Source organism: Nylanderia fulva, unplaced genomic scaffold, assembly GCF_048542155.1.
Source record: "Nylanderia fulva isolate GAGA-0341 unplaced genomic scaffold, ASM4854215v1 Scaffold20, whole genome shotgun sequence".
In the NCBI taxonomy this organism is placed as follows: domain Eukaryota; kingdom Metazoa; phylum Arthropoda; class Insecta; order Hymenoptera; family Formicidae; genus Nylanderia; species Nylanderia fulva.
The window spans coordinates 2,099,974-2,123,792 of NW_028190264.1; the positions used below are offsets into that span (position 1 = coordinate 2,099,974).

Genomic DNA, 23,819 nt, shown 5'->3' on the forward strand with positions numbered 1-23,819 from the left:
TGATATAATATTAAAAATGCGATATTATAACAATAAATTTATTATTAAAAAAAAAATCTTTTAAAAAATAATACCTCGAGTAATTCTTATATAGGAGCACAGTATTTTTTAATCTCTAAACTACGTGTAATTTCGGAAAAATAGCGTAATTATTTTCTCCCGATGGCCAATAACGATCCAGAAAATCGTCTCTTCGTGCGCGTTTGAAATCCGCTTAAGAGCGCCGATTTGCTTCGATTTTTCCGAACAAACGAGGAGTACATCTCGACGTCGTCCTCGGCAAGGAGAGAGCGCGACTCTATAAACCGCCGGGAAACACGGTTTCGAGCTCTTATGCGTACACTACCCGGGCGAAGTTCACCTCGTTTCTCCGTCTCTCTTTCTCTCTGTTTCCTCATGTAGCAGCGCTCTACGTATACCCATACACACGTCGAAGATAATCCACTGCTAAGCTCGCTCGATTCGCAAAGACTGCGCGCCGTTTGTTTCGGGATTTGCCATTCCGCTTGGCTCCCTTCGAGTTCTCCTGCCACGACGCGTCCTACCCGCGAATTCCCTATCCTCTTCCAACTATATCGCGCCGCGATATCTCCACGAGGCAGCCAGTTTCTGGAGAGAACTCCGGGAGAGAGTTGGCGGGACTTTGGCAGCGAGACGAAGAGACAAAGGGAAATGTAGGGAAATCTCCGGGAGGAGAGATGATGGAAAGACGACATAAAAGGAGAGAAAGAAGGTTGAGGTTTCGCTACCAGGGCTGAATGGCGAAACATTGTTGTCTCTGGCAAAAGACCCTTATGCCGCGAGACGATAAGAAAGAATCCGCTGTTTATCTGCGTTATTGCCGGCACAACCATCATAGCAAGGAGCATAGTTCACAATAGGAATGAAGGGTATTTGCGCGATGTAAAATACGAGAGAGAGAGAGAGAGAGACGTTGCGCGCGAGTGATTAACATGAGTCTCTCTTTGGATAGGGTGAGCACCGCTGCAAAGATAAATACTGTCTCGAGAAAGCGTTGAATGGGTATCTCTTTGAACTAATTTCAAAGAGACGCGCAGAGAGACTCGCTTCTCGCTACTTTTTAATCGAAAGAGTGGAAACTTTTTTTTTTATTCAGAGACGACTAAATAATTTTAATAATACATTTTTTTGAGCAATTTCGTCTCTCTCTTTTTCTTTTCTCAACCGTAATTTCGTGCAGCAACCTGAGCTTCTTCTAGCTATCAAATAATGAGGCCGTATTGTCTGCTAAAATTAAATCGAATCCAAATTGAATCAAGTTTCTGAATGCTGTGTACTATCGTTCATCAAATTGGCGAATGTAATTCATTAAAGAGAGAAAAAAGAAAGTGAATCAGATTATTAGATTTAACGTTTTAATTTTTGTCAAACACTGTCTTATATTTTCTGCAAATATTTTCCTCTTTCAAAGCGTCGTTCAATTTCCCGTTTAGCCGATTCGTACATCCGCAGTATATCTATGGCAAAATTTACATCGGTCGTTAATCCTTCTGTTTTTAACGTTTACGCCAATAATTTACAGGATGAGCTTCCGACAAGTGGCTCGTGCGTAAAGCAAATTTCTCTCCGCATTACGCGCATTTACCGTGTAAAAATAGTATGCGAAATGGACAAATCGTTGTTGCGCGTTATCGCGACCTGTACAGCCGGGGCCAGAAATCTGTCGCTTTTTGCGACGATGCGGCGGACGAGCATAAAAATGGCCATGCGTGCCACTCGTTGATCCGTTCCAATTCGCGGACGAGCGTTGATGCCGCAAAAAAAAGTGAGCTGCAGATACCATCTGGCGCGTGGAATCATCGCCCGCGATTATTATCGATAACTTTGCGCGGAATCGCGCCAACTATCGCGTCCATTTGTGCAAATCACCCCTCGGCGATACGATATTTTTTCATCGCATCTTTTTATCGCGGATCGGTTATTTCGATGGCCGTCATCGCGTAAGCTTCTTATGATGAGTAAAACATAATGACATGGAATTATGTGGAAGGAAGGATATCTGTGAATAATAAAAATCTTAGCATATGAAAACAAGAGGCGCATTGTTTCGTCGAATAAATTACTCTCTCTCTCTCTCTCTCTCTTTTTTAAAAGCGACCGAAAAGATAATAAATTTTCGATGAACTTGAAATCATTATTTTGACGTATATAAATTTCGGCGACGATGTTGCCATCAATAATTCAAAAGACACAAATCGATATTTCATCTATAACGGGATAATCAAGTATAAATATATATGTAAACTACATGTCATCTCTTCGCATTTATACAACCAAGACTATAAAATTTAACGCAAATCGATATACATGTATATGTAGGTCAGTGTTACTTTTTCAAACATTGCATATACCCTGGCGAATTGTGATCCTCTATAAATTATTAAAAAGAATAGAATGCTTTTTCAGAGATTTTTTTCTTAGAATTTACCTTGAAAATCCTGATAATTGTAGGACAATATGGTATTTTGGAAGAACTTTATAAGAGTTTCTCTGATTAATATTTTTACTACAATAAAAAATATGAATGTCTACCACAATAAGACATGTTCGATTAATTTTACTATGTACATATTAATATTTTTTCTCGTGGTAAATATTAATCAGAGAAACTCTTTTAACGCAAATCGATATACATGTATATGTAGGTCAGTGTTACTTTTTCAAACATTGCATATATCCTGGCGAATTGTGATCCTCTATAAATTATTAAAAAGAACACAATGCTTTTTCAGAGATTTTTTTCTTAGAATTTACCCTGAAAATCCTGATAATTGTAGAACAATATGGTATTTTGGAAGAACTTTATAAGAGTTTCTCTGATTAATATTTTTACTACAATAAAAAATATGAATGTCTACCACAATAAGACATGTTCGATTAATTTTACTATGTACATATTAATATTTTTTCTCGTGGTAAATATTAATAACAGAGAAACTCCCAAAATTCTTCAAATACCATATAATGTCCCAGGATTTTCAGGGTAAACTCTAAAAGAAAATGTTACATTATAACCGTACGATAATGCTGCACAATTAAATGTGCTCTTCTACGCAATGAACGTTATTGCGTTGTGCTTACATCGCTCGTTCACAAATCGGGCTAATTCTAGATGAGAGCGACGAGAGAGCGAAGGCGGCACACGACGAGCATACACGCGTTACAATAATCGGGTAGTTAGAATTTTGCGCTCGGGCGTGCGTGCGTGCGTGGTTTACCTGACTTCTCGGGACGCAGGTAATGAGCCGATTAAACGTACAAGTGCGCGCTCCGCAAACATTTCCTTCCCATTTTCAACCCCATCTACCTCCCCCTTCGCACTTTGCCGGATTCGCCGTCTGTGTAATGGACGTTTATAACAGCACGTTGTATGGGGTGGCATTAGAATAGGACGGATTGTGTCCTCGATCGGAGACCTTTGGTAATCATTGTTTTCTGCGAAAGCTCTATTGTTAGTATCTGATATTTTTTTTTTGCTAAAAGAAAGAATCACGTTATGCTTCGAAGAAAAGTTTCTTCCGATTCAATCGATCGAGTACAATTGAATCTCTCAGCCAGAGTGCTTTATTCAGAATCTTTTTCTCTCTCGCTCTTTCGAAAGAAAAATTTAAATTTCATAAACTGCTTCTGCATTACAGTAGATATGTTATAGAAAATACAACAAATCTGAAATTATATAAATTTTTGTAACTATTGAACTTGAAGAATGATCAATGTATGGTATTAATTGATATCTATAGTCGTATGTATTTTTTTCCCTGTATTTAAGCAAAGCATGAAGAATAGTTTGATCATCTTTATTTATTTTTTCCACGAAGGAATCTCTTCGCGAGGATTTTCATAAAAAAAAAAACTTATTCCTTTCAAAACAACATTTGAAAATATCCGCGCGCCTTTTTTATGCATATGAACACAGCAGTGTATAATGTGCATGTCGCTTACCCGTAAAACCTGACGGTGGAAACTCGCTCCGGGTTAAATCCCAAGCTTGCGAATGTCCTCTCCTTCATCCTCGCGAAGCGCATGCTGACATATGAATTCTGTATCTCAAAATTCTTTTACCTATTTTCCTTCGAGTGAGCAGTCATAAGAAATCGCGTTGTAAAAATTAACAGACTAAATTATCTCATAATATATTGTGTAATATTATACATTTACGAGGAATTGTCTCGGATTAAAAATCTCAGAACAAGACTTATGTAATATGTACGTAGAGAAATCATCTAAAATTTACATTCGTTAAGGAAAAAATCGTATTCAGCGACCTGACCTACTTAATCCAACTAAAGCGAAAAGTTATGTTTTTCAGCATAATTGCTTGGAGAAGTGTGCATGTTTCCAGTCCTGCACGTCGACTTGAACGCTAGTAATGCACACGGCTAAATCTCTTATGCGATTTCAGATTATTTACATATTAACATTTTTATCGTCTCACGTTCACACACGTCGTACCTTTCTCCGCCTTTTTTCCCCGCTTTATCTTGAGAGGGCCGTCGCTAATGAAAATCACCGATTAATTCTCGCGACGTGTACACGCTCGCTCGCAAAGTCTCAACTCTCGCCCGATATTTACTGCGTCGTGTCGTCATTACGGAATACCCTTATTCACCGAAGGCCGGGCGTCCACCCCGTTCGCGACCGGTGATATACTACCCTCTTTAACTATCCCTCGAACCAGCTAGGATACGCGTTAGCGCGTCGCTCCCTTTTTTCCCGCGATTTTTCTTTTTGTTTCCACAATAAGGTCCTATCGAGGACCAAAAGAGAGTCTATAGCCGTAAATTATCTCTCTCTCTCTTTCCCTGGCCTTTCATTCTTCATCCCCCGTGTCATCATTGCATTTGCCTTCCGACGCGATAAAATTCATCGATCCTATACATGACGTTCCCGATGCACACGTGCGTGCTCACGCGTGACACACGTGCGCGTATCCACGTACGAGCAAAATGGATATCCCCGGGTTGCAAGAATTTCCAGCGGACATTGCGCGTTCGCGCGATGACGCAACGCGTTCCTATATGACGCGGTGTTCCGGCGGAGATTTCAGTATGGACCGAGGCTCTCCGCTCCCAGCAACGTCGATCTCTTTGTTCGATTCCCGCATCCTGAGCGGGTAGACGTGTGTGTGCGCGCTCGTCATTTTTATCCCGGCAGCTGGCCATTCGCCTCCGTGACTGACGCGAATTCCAGATTTATAATGTTCCACCCTTCCGCGTAACCGACGTCCACCTACGCTCGGGGTGGCTGATGGGTCGATACGCGTATATTCGCGAATCTCGGTTCTTTTTTTTTTTTTTTTTCAATTCGACGCAGTCCGTGTTCTGTCGGAATTGAACAGTAATTTAGAAAAAAAATTAATCGTGCGTTGAGATTTTTTAATTAATATTCTTATACAATTATAGTTTATTTGACATCTATCGAGGTAAAAAAAGTCACTCCTGCGAGAAAAATGACGCAGATACGATGTGACATTAAGTACTGTACATCAAATAACGCTATTTGATGGAATTGAACAGTAATTTAGAAAAAAAATAAATCGTGTTTGACATTTTTTAATTAATATTCTTATACAATTACAGTTTATTTGACATCTATCGAGGTAAAAAAAAGTCATTCCTGCGAGAAAAATGACGCAGATACGATGTGACATAAAGTACTGTACATCGAAAACGCTATTTTTCTTATCTCTTTCTTCTTTTCAATTTTTTTTTTTTTTTCGCGGGAGCAATTTCTAGAAGTTGCGGGGTTCCTTTCATCCATACGTTCCATCTGTTTCGAATTTACTTGGCAATGGTTTAATTCCACCTCTAATCCGAATCTCCCTCTTCCTGAGTGCCTATCGCAGTCTGTTCGTCACAAATCTGTCCTGAGAGAAGCGTAGTTAGTCGCAGCTGACAGCGCGAAAGAGGAAAATTTCCATGTGCAAAAAGGTTTATTCTGTTAAAATTAAAATGCGAGAGACGTATAGCGCGTTATAATTATTGACAGACATTTTTGTTCATCTCCCACTTGAAATAAAAATTCTACTCGCGCCGAATGAGTTTACGCAGTGAAACGCGTTTTTAAATATCAGCTCTCTTAATCAATGTAGTTTTGACACGCGTTATTAATAGATACAATTTATAGAAAAAAAATTATAAATTGGCAGACTCAAATGGGCGTTAAAAGTGCGGAAGGTGCATAAAAATTCGTTAAAAAAAAAAAAATAAATAAAAGAATTACAGAAAACGGGAATAAAATTAATTGAATAAGGAAAAAACTTTTATTCTGATTCGTTGTTAATTGCTTTCGGCATCGAAAACTGGCTTTAATGAAATTTCGTATGCTTATTTCTCAATCATATTAGCCGGTTTTATATATGTATAATACGTTCGCATGGTTTTGCGTGATAATGATCATAAATTATTATCTCTAACCGCATTTGTTTTATAAATTACATCTGGAGTACAGATTTATTACGCAAAACAAATACGTTTCTCGATGGTGTTCCGATGGAATATAAATTTTTCGAGATTCGTCTGGATGTTGCTCTGAATTGTGTTTGGCACGATTGCATATTCCCGGCTGCGAAATACGTAATAAATGCACAAAAGCGATGTTATACAGATTAATAGGTGTCTGTCAAACTCTTTATACGCAAACAATACCATAACAATGCAATTTTTTAATGCCGATAGCAATTAATCAAAACTTGGAAGGATAAAAGTGTCAAGCGAATGCTGCAAAAATTATTACACCTTGTGAAATTATATAGAGTTAAGATACATTCGATCCTATATAATGATGACGAACATATTATGCCTTTTATCTAATTAAAATTATATTTTCTCGTTATATAAATTTTTTATTAATATTATATATCATCACCACTGTCACATTTCCGTGATGAAAAGCACGCGAAACAAAGAAAGAAAATATATACAACACCGGTAAAAAAAAAAATAAAATAAAATAAATAAAAGCGAGAGAAAAGAGCATATTACATAAAAATTATATTACAATATAATTAACGCCAAAGGGCAGATTTATAATGAAGGTTTAAAAATGCAAAACGCGACAAACTGCGGCGGAGAGAAATCCCGGGGACGCGTACGCGTAATAATGATAACATTAATAAGTTACATGTAAGCCCCTTTACTTAAGCCCGATCCGAAATATTCGTCAGTTCGATCATACAGACTTCTCCCGCTCAAGTTTCCTCATAATGAGAATGTCCGATCATGCAGGGGCGTTTTTCTCTCTCCTTTCTCTTTCTCGCACAGAATCGGCCGCAATCTTTCTTTCATCGTCGTCTAGCCCGTGTTCCGGAGCGCGCGTCCATTATTTACGCATGCTCTGAGAAACCGTGCATCGCAGTAAGTCCGAATGCACCGCATCGACTGAAATAGTAATGCCGCGCTTTACATTTCATGCGACCGAAGGCGGCGGCGCACCTAGCCCGAATGCCGCCGGTATTATTCACCGGCGGAAACGGAACAAGCTAAGCCTCGACCGCCAACTTTTCTTATTCCGAACTCGTCCCCGATGCAGCTGCATCGAGGCGCCGCTGCAGTTTCGCGCGAACGTGCATTGACACAGCGCATATAGTACGTTCGTGAGATTAGCTAATATATATATATACGAAAATAAATCAAACAAAGAAATATTTATGTCTGTTTTGGAAAAGAATTTCTTATCAATATTATTAGTTTCAAACAAATGGCGTTAATGACACTATTGAAATAGATAAATAGATATTTATCTGAAGTTAATAGCTTTTTTCAGTGTAGACGGAAGGAACGAAACGGATGTTTCATCGATTTTTGGGAGAGTATATTTTCTTTTACAGATCGAAATATATATGGGAGAAGAAATGTAAGCACAATAGAAATGGATAAGATATGAATAACCGAGTGTAAGTGCATAAAATATGAATACAGGAGCGATGAAATAGCTCTTTATAGAGCGTAAGGTTAATAATAAATGTAACAAAAAAATACAAGAGAGAGAGAGAGAGAGAGAGAGGGAGGGAGAATTTGTATTAAAAGCAAGGTTAGTAAATGTAAATGTAATAAAGTGACTTTGAAATGGGATCGTTATATCCGCATACGATATAACAGCAAAATTGCAAGCTAATATTTCCATCACAAGCAGATTACGAAGATGCGAAGGTTTCAACAATGCATAACGATATACTATGTGTACTCGAAATTTCCGCATCTGCATACCGAAATACGTCTTTGAAAGTCTCCAATTTGCATCTCGGGGTGCAGAAAAAAATTCGCAAAAACTATAATGTAAATTTCTCATAGAGTTATACATTTACAAATCAGATATATATATAAAAAAAAGCTTAAAAAATATAGAATCGAGTTAAATATAAACGTCATGAATTATGAATGGCAAGCAAATAAAAAAAAAAAAAAATAGTTTGCGCATGCATTAGCCGAGATATTCTTGTTTCGCGATTTGCTCGAGATGAGACGCTCGCCGAAGGAAAGCGACGTAGAAGAGAAACGCTCGCGATGCCTTCCAACTTTGTCGCGTTTCGGCTTTTCTTCCCTTCTCGTCTTGGCGTCCGTTCCGTCCTCGTTTCTCTCGCTCGTTTGTGCGGCTACCCGACTTCGTTCTCCGGCGCCACCGGTAAAAAACTAGCCGAATAAATATGTCCCGTATTCTTTGCACGGCCATTGTGGCCGAGGCGTCGCGGTAAAATACGGGGCTTTTATTATCCTATGAGTTTCAGGCGCAGCGGTGCGGCCGAAATAAACTCACGACACACGGTAAACTTCGCGCAAGACCTACGGTCGCGGAATAAAATAGTTGGAGGGATCTTCTCGCGCTTCTCTCTCTTTCTCGTGTGTCAGTTTTGTGTGTCGGTGTTTTTTTTTTTTTTTTTTATTTTTTATTTACTTTTTTTTAACCTCGAAGAAGAGAAAGGCACGCGGTGTCGTATATATGTCGAAAGTTTCTGTACAGCATTGAACGGGAAATTGGAAAATTCAAAATTGAACGAACGCGCGTTAAAAAATTGATATTGAACGCCGGATAGAAATTAGAACAGCGGGATATAAGAGAGAAAATAAAATCTCGCGATACGGATCGAACGAACGATCGAGAGCACGAGTCTCTCATCGAAAGAGACCGAAAATTGCAAGCCAACCAGAAACAGCAGGACTGCTCGACGCCATGGGTGGCTAGCTAGCATTTTGCTAGGTCACGCCGAGAAGGGTCGAGAAAATAGGTACAAGTGAGATAGAGAGGGAAACGAGAGAAAGAGAATCGCTGACAAAAAGGACGAGGAGGAGAGTCGACCGACCGGGGGCTCTCGTTAATAACCGGACTCGACTTGATTATGGTCGCCACCGGCCGCTTTAGCCTCGGCGGTCGCATCGAACGAGGTAGCCGCTAATGGGCCGGATATGGATGAAAAATTATCTCGGCTTAATGCGCGCGCGAGCACACGGCCGTTTTTCGTTATTACGCGAGCTTTAAGGCTCCACCGGAAACCGACGCGATATCCGCTCCCTTTGCTCTCTCTCTCTCTCTTTTCCTCCCTCTATTTGTCCGTCTCTCCGACTATCCGAATTCGTTCCATAATTAAGCGCTTGATTATCGGACTAATCGCGCCGGGCGTTTCCAGCGGAACGGTCGGCACAGTTGAGTTCCGACGCCTAGACCGGAATAATTTAATTTATAGCGAGCACTCTTCCCCACCCCGTCTAAATGTTTATAACGCCGTTGGTTTCGTGCGGCCGATAACGTAAACGGAATGATTGATTAACCGCGCCGAATCGGTTGATCGTGCTCGGATGCTCCTTACGCGAAGAAAGCGTACCGGTCACGCGATACTTGGACATTATCGTTGTTCGTAAACTTGTATTGCATTATCTTGGACAGGCGTCGTTTTAATTTAATTTCTATGTAAATTCTCGCTAACAGATTCTTTTATATATAGTATACAAATCGAAATTATATTCTGTACGAGAAATGTGAAAAGACTTAATAAAGGTGTGCACAAGTTGACATCGCAATTTCTACAAATTTACACGATTTATGTCAATTAGCTCCAAAACGGTTTAGATCATTTATACAAATTTTTTTATTATACTAGGACACTAGGATATTAATTATAAGCATCTCGTATTTTTTTTTTATATATTGATTCATCGAGCAATCGATGTGTGTATATGAGAAAAAATGAATACTAATCTGTGTATAATAGATTAATAAAAAATAGATAGGAGAGAATTCCATAAAATTAAATTAAGAAGAATAAAATGATTTCTCTTCTGAAATAATTGGCGCTCGATTGTACCTGACAAAATTGAGGCATATATAAAACCACGTTTTGATGATAGTAGAGAAAAATCACAAACACGCATCGGGTTAATTGGTTAAAAAAATAAACCCTCTCGCGAGTTGATGAAACTAAATACGCGACTATCAAACTCAAAGAATGTTTCGGACTAGCACTCACGATTCTCGCACGATGAATCACGCGCAACGAGCAAAATTACATCCGATTTATAACGGCGGCTAATCTTTTATAGCTATAGTATACACCAGAAACTTACGCTCTCGTAAGAGAATCATAAAACTTTTGCAACAGCAAATAATTCAGTGATAGGTAACTTTTGCAAGTGCTCTATATATGTATCGCGGGTGTGGCTTTTACGATGTAATTTTACAACAAAAAAGTTTGCCGTACTCTGTTTGAGAAATATAAACGTGATTATTTGCGCGCCGCTTCCGATAACCGTAAACGAATCGCTCGAGCGCGAATGCGCGGAAGTGATCGGCGGAAGCATAGCCGGGTTTTCCAAACACCGGTCGTGTAAATAACGTCGGCTTGTTTTCCATTCATTCAACGACTCTCGAGTGCACCGTGTATCGTCTTCTAACAACAGTAGATTTGTTGGCAATTATGCGCGCTACCGAAGCATAAAGTAAATATCAAATAAAAATAAAATAGAGACATTTTTTATATGCACGTATATAATATAATCTCGGAAGAGTATAAAATAACATTAATTAATTAAATCATTTAAATTTACATTCGCGTTTCCGGTCTCTGGATATGAAAAATATAGAAAGAGGAAAATGATATTTTTTTTATCTCGATCAATATGACAATGTATACTCAGTATGCAAGATTACCCCTATTAATGCAATCCAATTCCATCTTACGATATCTCGACGCGAGCCTCCACTCGGCGCGGCACGATCGAGTTCTGGCCACGATGTTCGAGAGATTACGGAATACTCAATTAGGGGATTCAGTGTCATAGAATTCGAGAGCCCCGGATTAAGGGCCCTTATCGTGCGAGTAACTTTGGATTATATAGAGCCGCGCGCCGATTCTGCATATTTCGACCTTTCGCTATCTACCAGATACGGCTCGCGAACGGGGCTTCGAAAGATGTCGCGAATCGCGACATCGACGAGGAAATTGCCTTCTCTCGATGCCCTCTGCAAACGGCAAGCCCGTAAAACCCGCGCGCGTTTCCGTAATTTCATTTCCGTGCCATTATTTTGTACGATAATAAGTTAACTCTTTATTTATAGTATGACGTTTATATATTTCAATTTACAAACATGAATATTGTAAATAACAGGGAAAAGGCAATATTTTTGTTCTCTGAAACATTAAAATTCTTATTTTTTCTGCATTTTAAAATAAAAATTTCTTATAAAAATAAAATTTAAATTTTTAACATTATTACGTTTTATATATAAATAACAGTTATTTTTTAAACAATTTGGGCAAACATTGCGAGAGAGTCTCTTCCTACGTAAATATTAAAATTTGTTATTTCGCAGTGCTTTTGTGCAAAATGACGCTTTGCAAAATTTATTTTCACATTTGACGTGCGGCAATAAAATTTTCGAATTACTTGGGCGAGTGATAAACGAAAGAGAGCAGCTTTCGCAGTGATGTATTGAACAAAATTGCGTTCAAAGAACGTATAAAGGTCGATGAAAAATTAAAGCATTGGACGGCATTCGTGAAAATTTCGCCGGGAGAGAAAGAGAGAGAGAGAGAGAGAGAAAGAGCGTCGTACAAATCCTGACGCAGTCTTATTGATCCGGAGAGGCGAAATAACGAACAAACGATATGGTGGTGCACAGTTTGTTGCGATTACTCCGTGCTCGTAGCTATTTGTTTTCCATAGCGGCGGTAGAGTATCGAGCCGGTGGCAGCGTAGAAACAATTTTGCGCGGCGCGAGCGCGACGGCTGAAATATCGCGAGGAATGTCATCTATCGTATATCACCCTAGGTATGAGTAATATTCACGGCAAGCACGAGTCCTTACGAGCGACATTCATCGCTCTTCGGAAACGCGTCGACCGACGAGAATTTTTTTCCTCCCCCTAGACGATGGATGACAGTCTGTCGGCGTAATTAAGATGATCCTAAACGTCTTTGAAAAGTCTGTTGTTTTTTTCCTTCTTTTTTATGGACAAACTATGAGTAGATAAATTATAAATCTATTTATTGGCTATGCGGAATGTTTTTTTACCTGAAATTAGAACACTTCTTCCTCTGTTAATATTGTTATTTTAATTTGTACAGGATAAAGATTTATCAATCTATATAGTCTCATATATTATCTTGATTACAGAATTATGAATGCTTAGAATTCACAATTCTGTTACCAAGATATATGAAACTATACAGATTGATCAATCTTTTATCAATCAAGCAAAGGAAGGAATTCAGGTTAGCTTAAGATATCTCTCTAAGGATATTCGATCGATTAAGGACATCATCCATCTTTAAGGAATATTTATATTTCTCGAATCCTCTCTGGACACATTTTGCATTTGAGAAGAAGTTTCGAAGTTTAGTATGTACATTACCTCGAAATAATTCAAGCGTTTTAGGTTGTCGTAAACATTCGGTTCAAGTTAAATGACGTTTAATTGATTCTCTGTCTCGCGGTAGGTATTGTGTCTCTAGGAAGAGACAGAGAGTTGGTTAAACTTAGTTAATTAACGTCTATACGGGAATTGCTTTTACTTAGACTTTCCTATGTAACGGTTTCCGATCTTTCAAGAAGTAAATAAAGCGTGTCGGGCAGCGAATCGCGCCATGTTCGAACTAATTGATACAAACTTGTACTTAAAAATTGCATTTATTCTACACGAGTCGATAAGCCTATCGACAACTTTGAATATCACAACCAGGCTTCCATTACATATATATATATACACACATACATACACATGTCTACACAAATCAAAGCTTTCCCGCCCGCTATCGCCAAGTGACGGCGAATTATCGTTCACGGGTATCGCCCTCGAAACTTTCGCGGCACCGTGTTCTAATCTGGCAGAATCTCGTCACGCGATCTCGCCAAGTGTGTCACCGGTCGCTTTCCGACCTAGTCTTAAAGCAACTCCTGTCAGGGAAAGCCCCCGGATCGAGACTTCCCGGAAGCTCTCGAGCTTCGAACTTGCTGCAATCAAGACTATCGGGAACGACATAAATTCCACGAGGGTGATTTTTCATAAATATAGATACGCAAAAATAGCCTAATAGCACACCATTCCAAAAGAGATTCAGACGACATATCCAGAGAACATTTGAACATCCTCGGGATGTTTTCCGAACGTCTTCGGGATACGTGTGCTGTTAGGGGAGAAGCTAAAATCGCAGTTACTTTATGTCAACTCGAGACCCTCTATTTTCTACAATACTCTTTCCTCGAAATCACGAACATATAATTCCCGAGGAGCAACGGCTAAATTAGACGATTCACTCACCGGTCATCGTAGACGAAACCCGCTTGCAGGGTGTTGCAGTAGAGTGCCGTCGCGACGAGGGCGCAGGCTACGGCGAGGATATCCATGTCACATCGTGACGAGGACGCTGGCGGCGACAGCGACGTCGACGGCGGCGGCCTCTTAACTTGTTGCACGTCCGCGGGCCTTCTTCCTGCACCACCGCCGCCACCACCAGCAGCACCAGCACCACTACTACCACTTCCGCCTCTTCCTCCGCCGCCGCCTCTACGTCTCCGTCTGACACCGGCGGTTCTTCGCGCGGCGGCCGAGACGTCCGCCGGACGATCGAAGAACGATCGCCGATGCGATGACGTCGCCTGCCCGGATGACGGGTCCCGCGCGGGATGAATGTCGGTGACGCGTCCCCGGGTACGATCCAGCGACGAAGCTGTCCCCGGCGCCGAATCCGGGTCCCCGATCCGTCCCGACGCGACAGCGGAAATCGACGCCTCGCCTCACATCGATCTTAAATCGGTACCTCGCCGGAGATGTCGCGGGGTCCGGAATCAGAGACAGCTTGACGGCTTCTCGGGAACGAGAAGGCAAATTATACGCCGCGTATTCTGACTTCGCTCCTCATACAACCGATCCTTCATTCACCATTCACTGACGCACGTTTACTCGCGATCGGGGATGAACTTCCGCTCCGCGACCAGGAAGACTTCGAGATGGGGTGGCGAAGCGACCCTCTTCGTCGCCTCTTCCTTATCAGTCAGGGGCCAAGGAAATCTTGGCGTCCTACGGCGATCCAGCGATTCGTTCCGCGAATCGATAGCAAGATCCCGTCGCTCTCTGACGATCCGCGAGATCGGCGTCCTCGATCGGAGCGCGATCGGCCTCGGAGTACGAGGGTTGTCTTCGCGATCGCTGTTGACGCGAGTCGCACTAACGACGACGACGACGACGACGACGACGACGACGAGATGTTCCCAGCGCGATCGGCACGCGGCGCGACGCATGTTCCGGATGCGGAACGCCAACTGTCGCGCGCCCCCCGAGGACGAGAGCTTTATACGCGGGAGACGGGCATCGATCGGACAGGCGCTTGCGCTCGCCCGTTCTCCTGGTCCTCCTTCTCCACCTCCGCCTCATCCTCCTAGCATTCTCACCCTCCTTTCTCTCTTTCTCTCTCTTCCTCGTCCTTCCCTCTCGCTATACGCATCTACGACCGCTCGCAACGACCACGACCGCGACCGCGACCAACGGGTCGGATTAACCACAACCCCGGGGACAATGCTGACCGATGGACGTCCTTTTAGAGAAAATGATGCGGCACCATAAGGGCCGCATCGGCGAGGTGGAGGTGCAGGATGCACGTGGTATGTAGGTAGAGAGAACCGGACCGGCGAAAATTCGGACTTTGGACGTTTTGCTCAGGTCAGACGGACCGTAAGGGAATTGTGTGTACGCTCGCTCTCCGTTTTCTCTCCTCGTGAGATCGTCGACGGGGAGTAAACGGAGTTGGTGCGGTCGAGGAAACGTTTAGCTTGGGAATGTAACCGGCTGCATCCGACGGCGATTGTCGTCACCTAACCCACGTGGCGATTAAGCCACCGTCTCTTCCCCACATGATGCCATGCCGCGCGCGCGGCGAACAATTGCCGGGACAGTTGCGATGTCATTCGTGGGATTCGTGTGAAATGTTGATTCTGCGAAAACTATTCTGGGAGGAATTGGTAATGCCGAATGGAATCGCGCGAGGACCGAATGGGTCCGAGCTGCGAATGCCCTTATTTTCCGTTCTTATCATCTTACGTAAGAGAGAGAGAGAGAGAGAGAGTCGTTGATTGTAAAAATAGGACGTTGGAAGTGAAATACGGAAAGCGGATCAGGTTAATGCGCATTCTGCTACTTTAAGAAAATTTTCTCGAAATTTCAGTTGTACGCCACTTTTAAACAAGAGAAGACCCATATACCTAGATTCCGCGCGGTATCGTACACCAGATAAGCTTCGTAATACCATTGTGCATAAACTTCTACCTCTACCTCTCTCTCTTTCTCGTAGACCTCCACTAATGCAAAATTTATTCTCGTTGGAACGTTTATAAACATACGACGACGCAAATACAACTCGTATGGTATTTCACGCAGGTTCCAACAACCAGGTTGTTGTGTTGAGGGTATCGTCACTCTCGGTAGTTTAATCCGTCGACACGCTGGCGCATAACGACGATTCGTCACTAAGTACCTACACGTAATTAATCGTCGGGACCGACGCCGTGAAACGCGCGTGCATTTATCACGCGTATTACACGGGTTCTCTCTCTCTCGCTCTCTCTTATTATTGTGCTAACGCTGGACTTAGACGTTCCTCGGAGCGCTATTGTATCGCGAACAAGAGGCCGCCACCCGTAAACGCTTCAATTATTCCAAGCGCGTAACAAAAGTAATTCGCGCTCCGATGAGCCGCGATTAAAGATCCCGCCGCGGTTACTCCTAATGCGGTAATTAAGCATTTAAACGCTTAACTCACTCCTACACAAACTATACAATACCGGTTAGCGCTGTGTACAAACGAGGAGGAATGGCCGACAACCGGGCTGCGAGTCGAGAGCGAGAATATGATAACATACGAACGTGCGATATCAGTATCTCTCTAATTAACCTTATGGTATATACGCGTATCTCTCTCCATGTTTCTCGTCACAATCATAATTATGGCTGATTTTGCGCATTTTCTCTTCATGAAATTGCAATATTATATGTATATCGCTGAAACTACATCACGTATACTTTTTATCCTCGGATCTATAATATTCTCTTTAGAATTAGAAGAAAGTGAGAGCAGGGAAAATTGTAATTTCTCCTTAGAAGGAAAGTAAAAATAAAAGATTACAATTTTTCTTTCGTCGGACTCAATCAAGCTCAGTGTCCGCCTCGACGGGGTAATCCGTCTACGAGTAACAACGCCATAGAAATACAAATTAACCGCGCCTGGTAACACCCCACGATTACCCGCCCCAATGCTTAACTCCCCTAAAGTCTGGCCATATGGGTCCGACGGGATGACGAGGGATGTAGCGGGGTGTAGCCTCGTGGTTCACGAAATGAGGTTGACAGTAAACAATACCGCTTACCAAAAAGGGGAACGAAGATTGCGTGGGGTCCCCACCGCGAGAGTGGGATAGGAATAGGGGAAACCAAACCCTTTTGCAGTTGTAGGACACATCGGTGATCTCTATGTCCCTTCCTCGACGTAGCACACGCGATGTCCGGTTATTTCGTTGTCACAGCCGTGCTATATTGAGACAAAATATCAATGCTTTGTATCAATATCGGTATCAAAAGCTCGACGCTGTACTCCATATATTTCTCCAAGTGTCAGAGATTTATTCTTGCCTCCAAAATCAATATTCTTGAATCCGCGTTTAACTTTATTTGTTTGCTCGCTCCAATTATAATCTTTTTATTTTATTTAACATATTAATATATATATTACACTCTTGATTCCTTGATATTTTCACACTTCAGCGTAATCTCGTTGTTACGACTAAAAATAATATTCCAGCGTATTAATAGGATAATTTCTATGCTAAAATATCTCGGAACATCAAAGCATCGAGTGGCAGATATCATAACGCTCTCGGCTAGCCAAGCGGGAGGAAGCCTGGTACCCTGTTATTTGTCCCGCTGGCAGATTAAGATAATGGGTTAACGCGAAGCCGTCAGGCTGTATTGTGCCGGTCATCGGACCGGGAAAGGCGGACTAGAAAGGGCGAGGGACCGGAGGGCATCAAATACGATGACCGGCGACCACGCGAGCTTCGCCGGACGGGAGCCACGGGAGGCTTACGCGCTCCGATGTGAGAATTATCGTGCGAACCCATCGTCGAGCATGCGCCGGCAATCAGTTTGTTCCGTGACGCGATGACGCCTGCGTGAGCTTATGATTATGTTTGTACGCGCTATATTTGCGCGTGTAGGAGGCGAGAACCAGCGGACGTCGCGCTGCAGGAAACCTCCCATAATGAATAAATTTTCATAAAAATGTTTAATTAAATTTATCATTTTTTTCTCAATATTTTATTGCATATTAATTTATTAGAAAATATAAGAAATATATTTTTTAATCAATTTTATTATTTTTAATGTATATATATTTATATATCACGTGCGCGCGAGTATTGTTTTGAACTACATTTACTTTAGGAAATTGATAATGTCAAAATTTGACATGATTTTCTAACAATTTTTGATGGATATTTCTGAAATCTATCACCGAAAAAAAAAATATATATGCTCGTGTATGTGTATCCTATGTAGTTGCTCGTGATCATCTCTGTGACGTGTGCTCGCTATTATCCTTTCAAACTCGTTGTATATAACATGCAAGAGAGGTTGCGTTTCCGCTTTGTCGATTTATCGCGTCATAACAACGCAGGTTCAGCGCGCAATACTCTGTGATTCGATTCCCATCCTAATGAAATTTCTTTGGTTATTAATATCGCTTGGTAACGATTACATGCTGATTATACGTCAAACGCAATAATGTCTGGATATCTTCGCTAATTTGCCCGCGAATCACAGAAGAGAAACTTTAATCTTTCATCCATTGACGCCCTGCTTTCATATACTATCGTGTTATTAACTATATGTGTCATTAACTTGCATTACTTTGACGTTATTGGCATACGTAATATTAGCTCAAATTATTAATTTGATGAGGTTAATTTAATATTCAACAGTGTGTTCAATATATAGGCAATTCGCCAACGTATACCGGCGAATATTATTCAACGACAGACGACAGTAATCGCTCGGAGCAAAAGGTCAAAACTAAGAACAGAACCCAGTGTTTATGATAGAATTCATAAATATATAATATGACAAGACTTTTACAGTTTGTCAAATTTAATTGTAAAATTTGATTTTAAAACGAATGACAGCTATAACGAGAAATATAATATGAATATACCAGAGAAATGTCTAACTATAAATATAATGTTATACTTATGTATGTAAATTTCGAGCAGAGAGAAATCTCTTGCAAAAAGTATTTTTAATGTTAAATGAAAAATTATACAAGTTTGACACGTGTATTTAAAGCTAAATTAAATGGAATGCGATGAACGTGCGACATCTGTCACTCGAATTTTTGCTCGCCGAAATTCGCACCCGGGCTACGTGAGCTCGCAGTCAGAAAGTCGTTAATTCGTGGACACGGCGTATTGTGTTTGCTCCACGCATGGCGCAAAACCGGGCTATTGTCTCCGAAAATACGTGACGGAATAAAGTTGCGGTGAATATAAATTTGAAAAGGCGACGGCGCGGTTTCTCGGCATCGCGCGAGATGCGTTACAAGTTACAATCAGATTACATTGTAACGAAAACGTAACAGAGCGATATTTGCGCGTTCTAGATTTTTTCATCCGCATACAACAAAACCATTGTGAATTGGAATTTTTTTTTATTACAGACATATCGAGTAAAAATTTCTCTCGCTATAAGGAAAGACCAATTAATTAAAAAAAATTTACTCCGACAACGAAAGCGCGGAAACCTGACATACCTGGCAATTTTATGAGGTTTGATAAATGAAGATGAATATCGCGCTGCAATTGATAAGCTAACACTGTGACACGCGAGTCTGCTGGTGCGAAGTTTTCATTTTTAACACAAACGTCGAAGCAACCCGAAACGCCAATCAAATCCGTGCGTTTGACGTTCTGTGTTGAAGCTATTATATCCCTGTAACAACACCCCGGGCTATCCCCTTCGAGCCGAATACATTTTAATCATCGAATTGGCCCGGCAAACGAAAAAGATTGGCTCGTAACTGGCGCGGAGGGCTCGCTGATTGTCGGGCTACATCCGACGTATTTTTACCGTGAAAGCGGCCGTGGCGAGAACGCTTCGTGGCTTGTTCATCCATTGAAACTACCCGCGTTATCCGAGACCAGAGAGATTCACCTGATATCGCCTGGCGTCGAAAAAAAAAAAAGCACTTCCCGTTGTCGCACGTAACCGCGACGCCAGTTCTTTTCGAATAATGATCGAAGTGTATTCAATAAATTTTAATTATAATTTTATTATGCGTGAATTTTCCAGAAAAAAACAGTGACGAAAGAATTTTTAAAATTTAAAATGGCAAATATTTATAAAATTCTCTTCGACACGGGACGCTACCTCGCGCAAGAATCGACTTTCGCTGCTTTTTTCGATACCTTCTATTTTCCGCTTTAATTTAAAGCAACGTTTATACGCAAGGGAGAGAGAGAGAGAGAGAGGGAGGCGAATGTATTCACATCGACCGCAATTGCATTTACCGAATTTTCGTGATGCAGCTTTGAAAATGTTGCAGCTATCTCCGGAAACATTGCGCCGTTACCCTCAGACGCGAACAACGGAGGCGATGTTTCATGATACGCGACACTCGCGGGTTAACAATCGGTATCGGGAGCAGATTCAACGCGTTAGTCTGTCCGCGCGTTTTTGTTATTGACGATGTGGCGAGCGTTTCGCAAGAATGATTTGTAGCCTGCTGTTTTCGAGAGCCGCTTCGCAGCGCGAATCGATAAGCAAACACGATTTGGCGACACGCTAGTTGCGAGAGATGCGTGTCGTGAAACGAGCGACCGCGTGAAATTCTCGAACGAGACGGTGGTTTTCAAATGGAACATTTCCGAGGGTTTCCTAAATTTCACCGACCGGCAGAATCCGTAGCAAGAGAATAAACGAAAAAGGATATTAAATTCTACGTCTCTATTCGCACAATCGATTATCGTATCGATACATTTACACAGATTTGAAAAGTCACGTAAAAGAAATATTTTACATGATTAAATTTATTATTTTTCTATTATTTAAAAAATAAAATTTTAATATAGATTTAAAGCTAAAAATATATCAATAGAAAAACTTTATTTACTTACCTAAAAGTATATAATACCACATTTGCATATATCTCAAAGGTAAACGTAATAAAATTTAGATAGAGAACAGTACATCGAGTATTATGAATAATCTTGAGGAAATGAAGACTTTTTCCATCATTATTTCACTTTAAAGATAATTATTTCACTTTAAAGATAATTCATGCAAGAATTTTAAATGTGCGCCATTTCTCTTAATAATCAGTTTTTTTAATGAACACGCATCAATATACATTAAAGACACCGGCAACCTTCGTTTCGACCGAATAATCCATCGCGATTTTCCGCACACTCATCTGTCAGGGTCATCGTCCGCGACATTCTCCGAACGAACACCTTCCCGTCGTTCTTCTGACGTTCGATCGTGACTCGACGACGTCGACGTCGCGGGTGGAAGGTTGAGTGAACGAATGAACGAACGAACGAACGAACGAACGAACGAACGAACAAGCACTCGTAGTCGATGCAAATCGCCGTAAACGAGGCAACTCCGAAGCACTTTCACCTCACGTTTCCAATTTGCGTTCGCACGTTCCGTGCTTGCATGCTTACCTTGACGGATGGACGCGTGGCACGGACGACGATATGTCGACTGTATACTCTGCAACGCTGGCGAACACGGTAGTAGCACGTGCATCTTTCCATACGATGACGTAAAAGGCCCTGTGTAAATACAGAACAGAAGATAGAAATGTACAAATATTTATAATAGCATAAAAATATATATTATGCAGGTTCTCGTAACAATTGCTACAATTTTTTGATTATTTTAATTGATATAATAGTTTTGTTTTGTTTAATATTTTAATAATTTTTTTATCATGTTAAAGAAAATATTGAAAATCAATCAACGGGAACAAAATAATCGGATTGGATCAAAATAATTATTTTAATCATATTTTGGTCATTTTGATTATTTTCATTATTTTCATCGCGTTTGGTGGTTTTATTTTTAAAAGTCCGAAATAACATATTGTTTTTCCATCAAATATAAAGTTCGGTCAATTTATTGTCGATTAAACTGATAAATTTTTGTTCTGACTTTTATTGTCAGATTATAAGTGGCTTAAAAATCGTGATGAAAACCATCTTGTATATACATATATATATATATACAAAAAATACATATATATGTATAATTTTCAAATTTTCTAAAATTAGTCTACGTGTAAATATCTAAAATTTATATGAATTTAAAAATTGTCAAAGTTCACGTCGTTGTCTAAAATTCGGTTTTTTACTTTATATACTTGTATACTTTTCCTCTTCAAATATTTGAAAAGGAGAGAGCGCACGTAGATAGATAAAAATACTTGTGTTAGGTATGCATCGTTTAACGTCGCTTCACTACTACGAGAGGACCAACAGGTAGCGTGCTTCGTAGACCGTGGTAGTTCGCGACCTTCGACGCTTCACGAGAAATTAGACGGCGCACGAGACCGCGAGGAATGGGTGCTCGTAACGTGGAAGTGACAACTTTCCGCGAGACAGACGAAACTCCGGAGATAGTTGGGCAATTATTCGGTCGCCCTAAGGCAAGACGAATTTGTGCCCCCGGTGACGAGCGAAAGTACTGGACCGTCACCGTGAGAATTTGACGCAGTTCGACCATAGTTTCAACCGGTAACGTTATAACGCTGTGACAGAATTTTTCCCTGTACCGAGAGAGAGAGAGAAAGAAAAATAGGAAGGAAAATTAGAAACTTTGTTTTAACATTTGCGAATGTGTTGACAACGGCAAAAATATTAATTAAGTAAAAACGATGTTATACTGGAATTAAAGTGAGATGTACCTAATAATACTCGCAACGAATTAAATTCCGTTCTAAATGAAATAATTCAATCGTTGTCTCTTACTTGTCTCGCGAATATATATATATATCGATTGCGATAAATTAATCATTCGATTTTCTGTATTAAATAAAAAAATCGATACGAGCTATATATATCGTTAATGCTGTCGGGAAATCTCACCAAAAGATTATTTTCGTAGCTTCTCTAAAATTGACATTCGCCGATGGAAAATTCATTCGCAAGGTGTCAGAAAACGCGACAGTTGAAGGCATACGCGCATCCGCGCGTAATCTTGCGGACGGCTTGATACTCGCTCGATAGTTGAAAATTAATTCATGAGAGCCGCGCTACATCGAGATACGTTTGACGTTTTCAAGTGCCATTGATCTCATAAAGATGTAATATGCCAAATAACTTAGATGGATATATAAAATTCAACACTTTCTTCGCATGTCTCAGAGCATCAAATTTCAAGATTTACTTTTTGTCCTCCTTTTCTATCAAATTAATAATATACATATTTGCGGGATTAAATTTAGATTTTCTCTGTCTCTCTCGTTTTATACATTTGATATTTTATTTTTATCCTCACCGTATTAATTTATTTTATAATTTTTAATATATTACATATAATTTAAATAAAATAATGATATAAATTATTGCATTATTTTATTTTAAATAGAAAAACATTATTAGGCGATATATTCAATTTCTTTCCTATACTTTCAATAGCATTAGAGAGGAAATCTACGTGCAATTTCCAAAGAATCAAACTCAAAGATTTAATTCCTCTGCTCCTTTTCCATCAAATCTATCAATATAAATAAATATAGTTGCGGAATGAAATTTAAATTTTCCCTCTTATTCTACACACTTCATGTTTTCTTATTTTTATTCAACATTACTTAATTAAAATTAATAATTATGCTCAATAATAATAATAATATAATGCGTAACAAATTATTGTATTAGTGCTTTATTTCAAATAGAAAAAAAATTGCGCGATATATACCGTTTCCTTCATATGTTTTCCATAACATTAGCGAGGAAATATCTACGCGCGATTTTCGCACCGAAAGCGCGAGAGAATAATGTGTCTCAAAATTAATTCAGTTATCGCCTGGCGCACCATGCGCGCATCGCGCCCAGCGGGCGATATTGTCCTCATTACGGTTAAAGGGTTAATTAATTTCCTGCTGAAATTTAATTAATCGAACGACCAAAATTTATTTGCTGCTCGCCGCGACCGCCAAACGCCGCCGTTATTGGATCGGTTGGTTAGTTCAGCGACCTAAACGCCTTATTAGATTTAGAGCGATGCCACACCCGAAGCTTGCAGATCCGCAAATGATTCGTTCCGC

At 40.5% G+C, this 23,819-nt stretch overlaps 1 protein-coding gene and 1 long non-coding RNA gene across 6 annotated transcripts in view; one reads left to right on the top strand and one right to left on the bottom strand.

Moving 5' to 3' along the window:
• The window catches only part of Tmtc2 (Transmembrane O-mannosyltransferase targeting cadherins 2), a 327,382-nt gene that overhangs the window by 231,115 nt on the left and 72,448 nt on the right, over window positions 1-23,819 (bottom strand). For 2 of the 3 annotated variants that reach the window (XM_085482261.1, XM_085482262.1), the window contains exon 2: window positions 21,217-21,327. In XM_085482261.1, coding sequence (XP_085338387.1) covers window positions 21,217-21,327 — 111 coding nt within the window. Of the gene's footprint in view, window positions 1-13,771; window positions 14,763-21,216; window positions 21,328-23,819 lie in introns of those variants that run through there. The other variant, XM_029319785.2, reaches the window with a different exon arrangement.
• Window positions 1-23,819, top strand: part of LOC114944065 (uncharacterized) — a 137,578-nt gene that overhangs the window by 59,792 nt on the left and 53,967 nt on the right. The window lies entirely within an intron of this gene.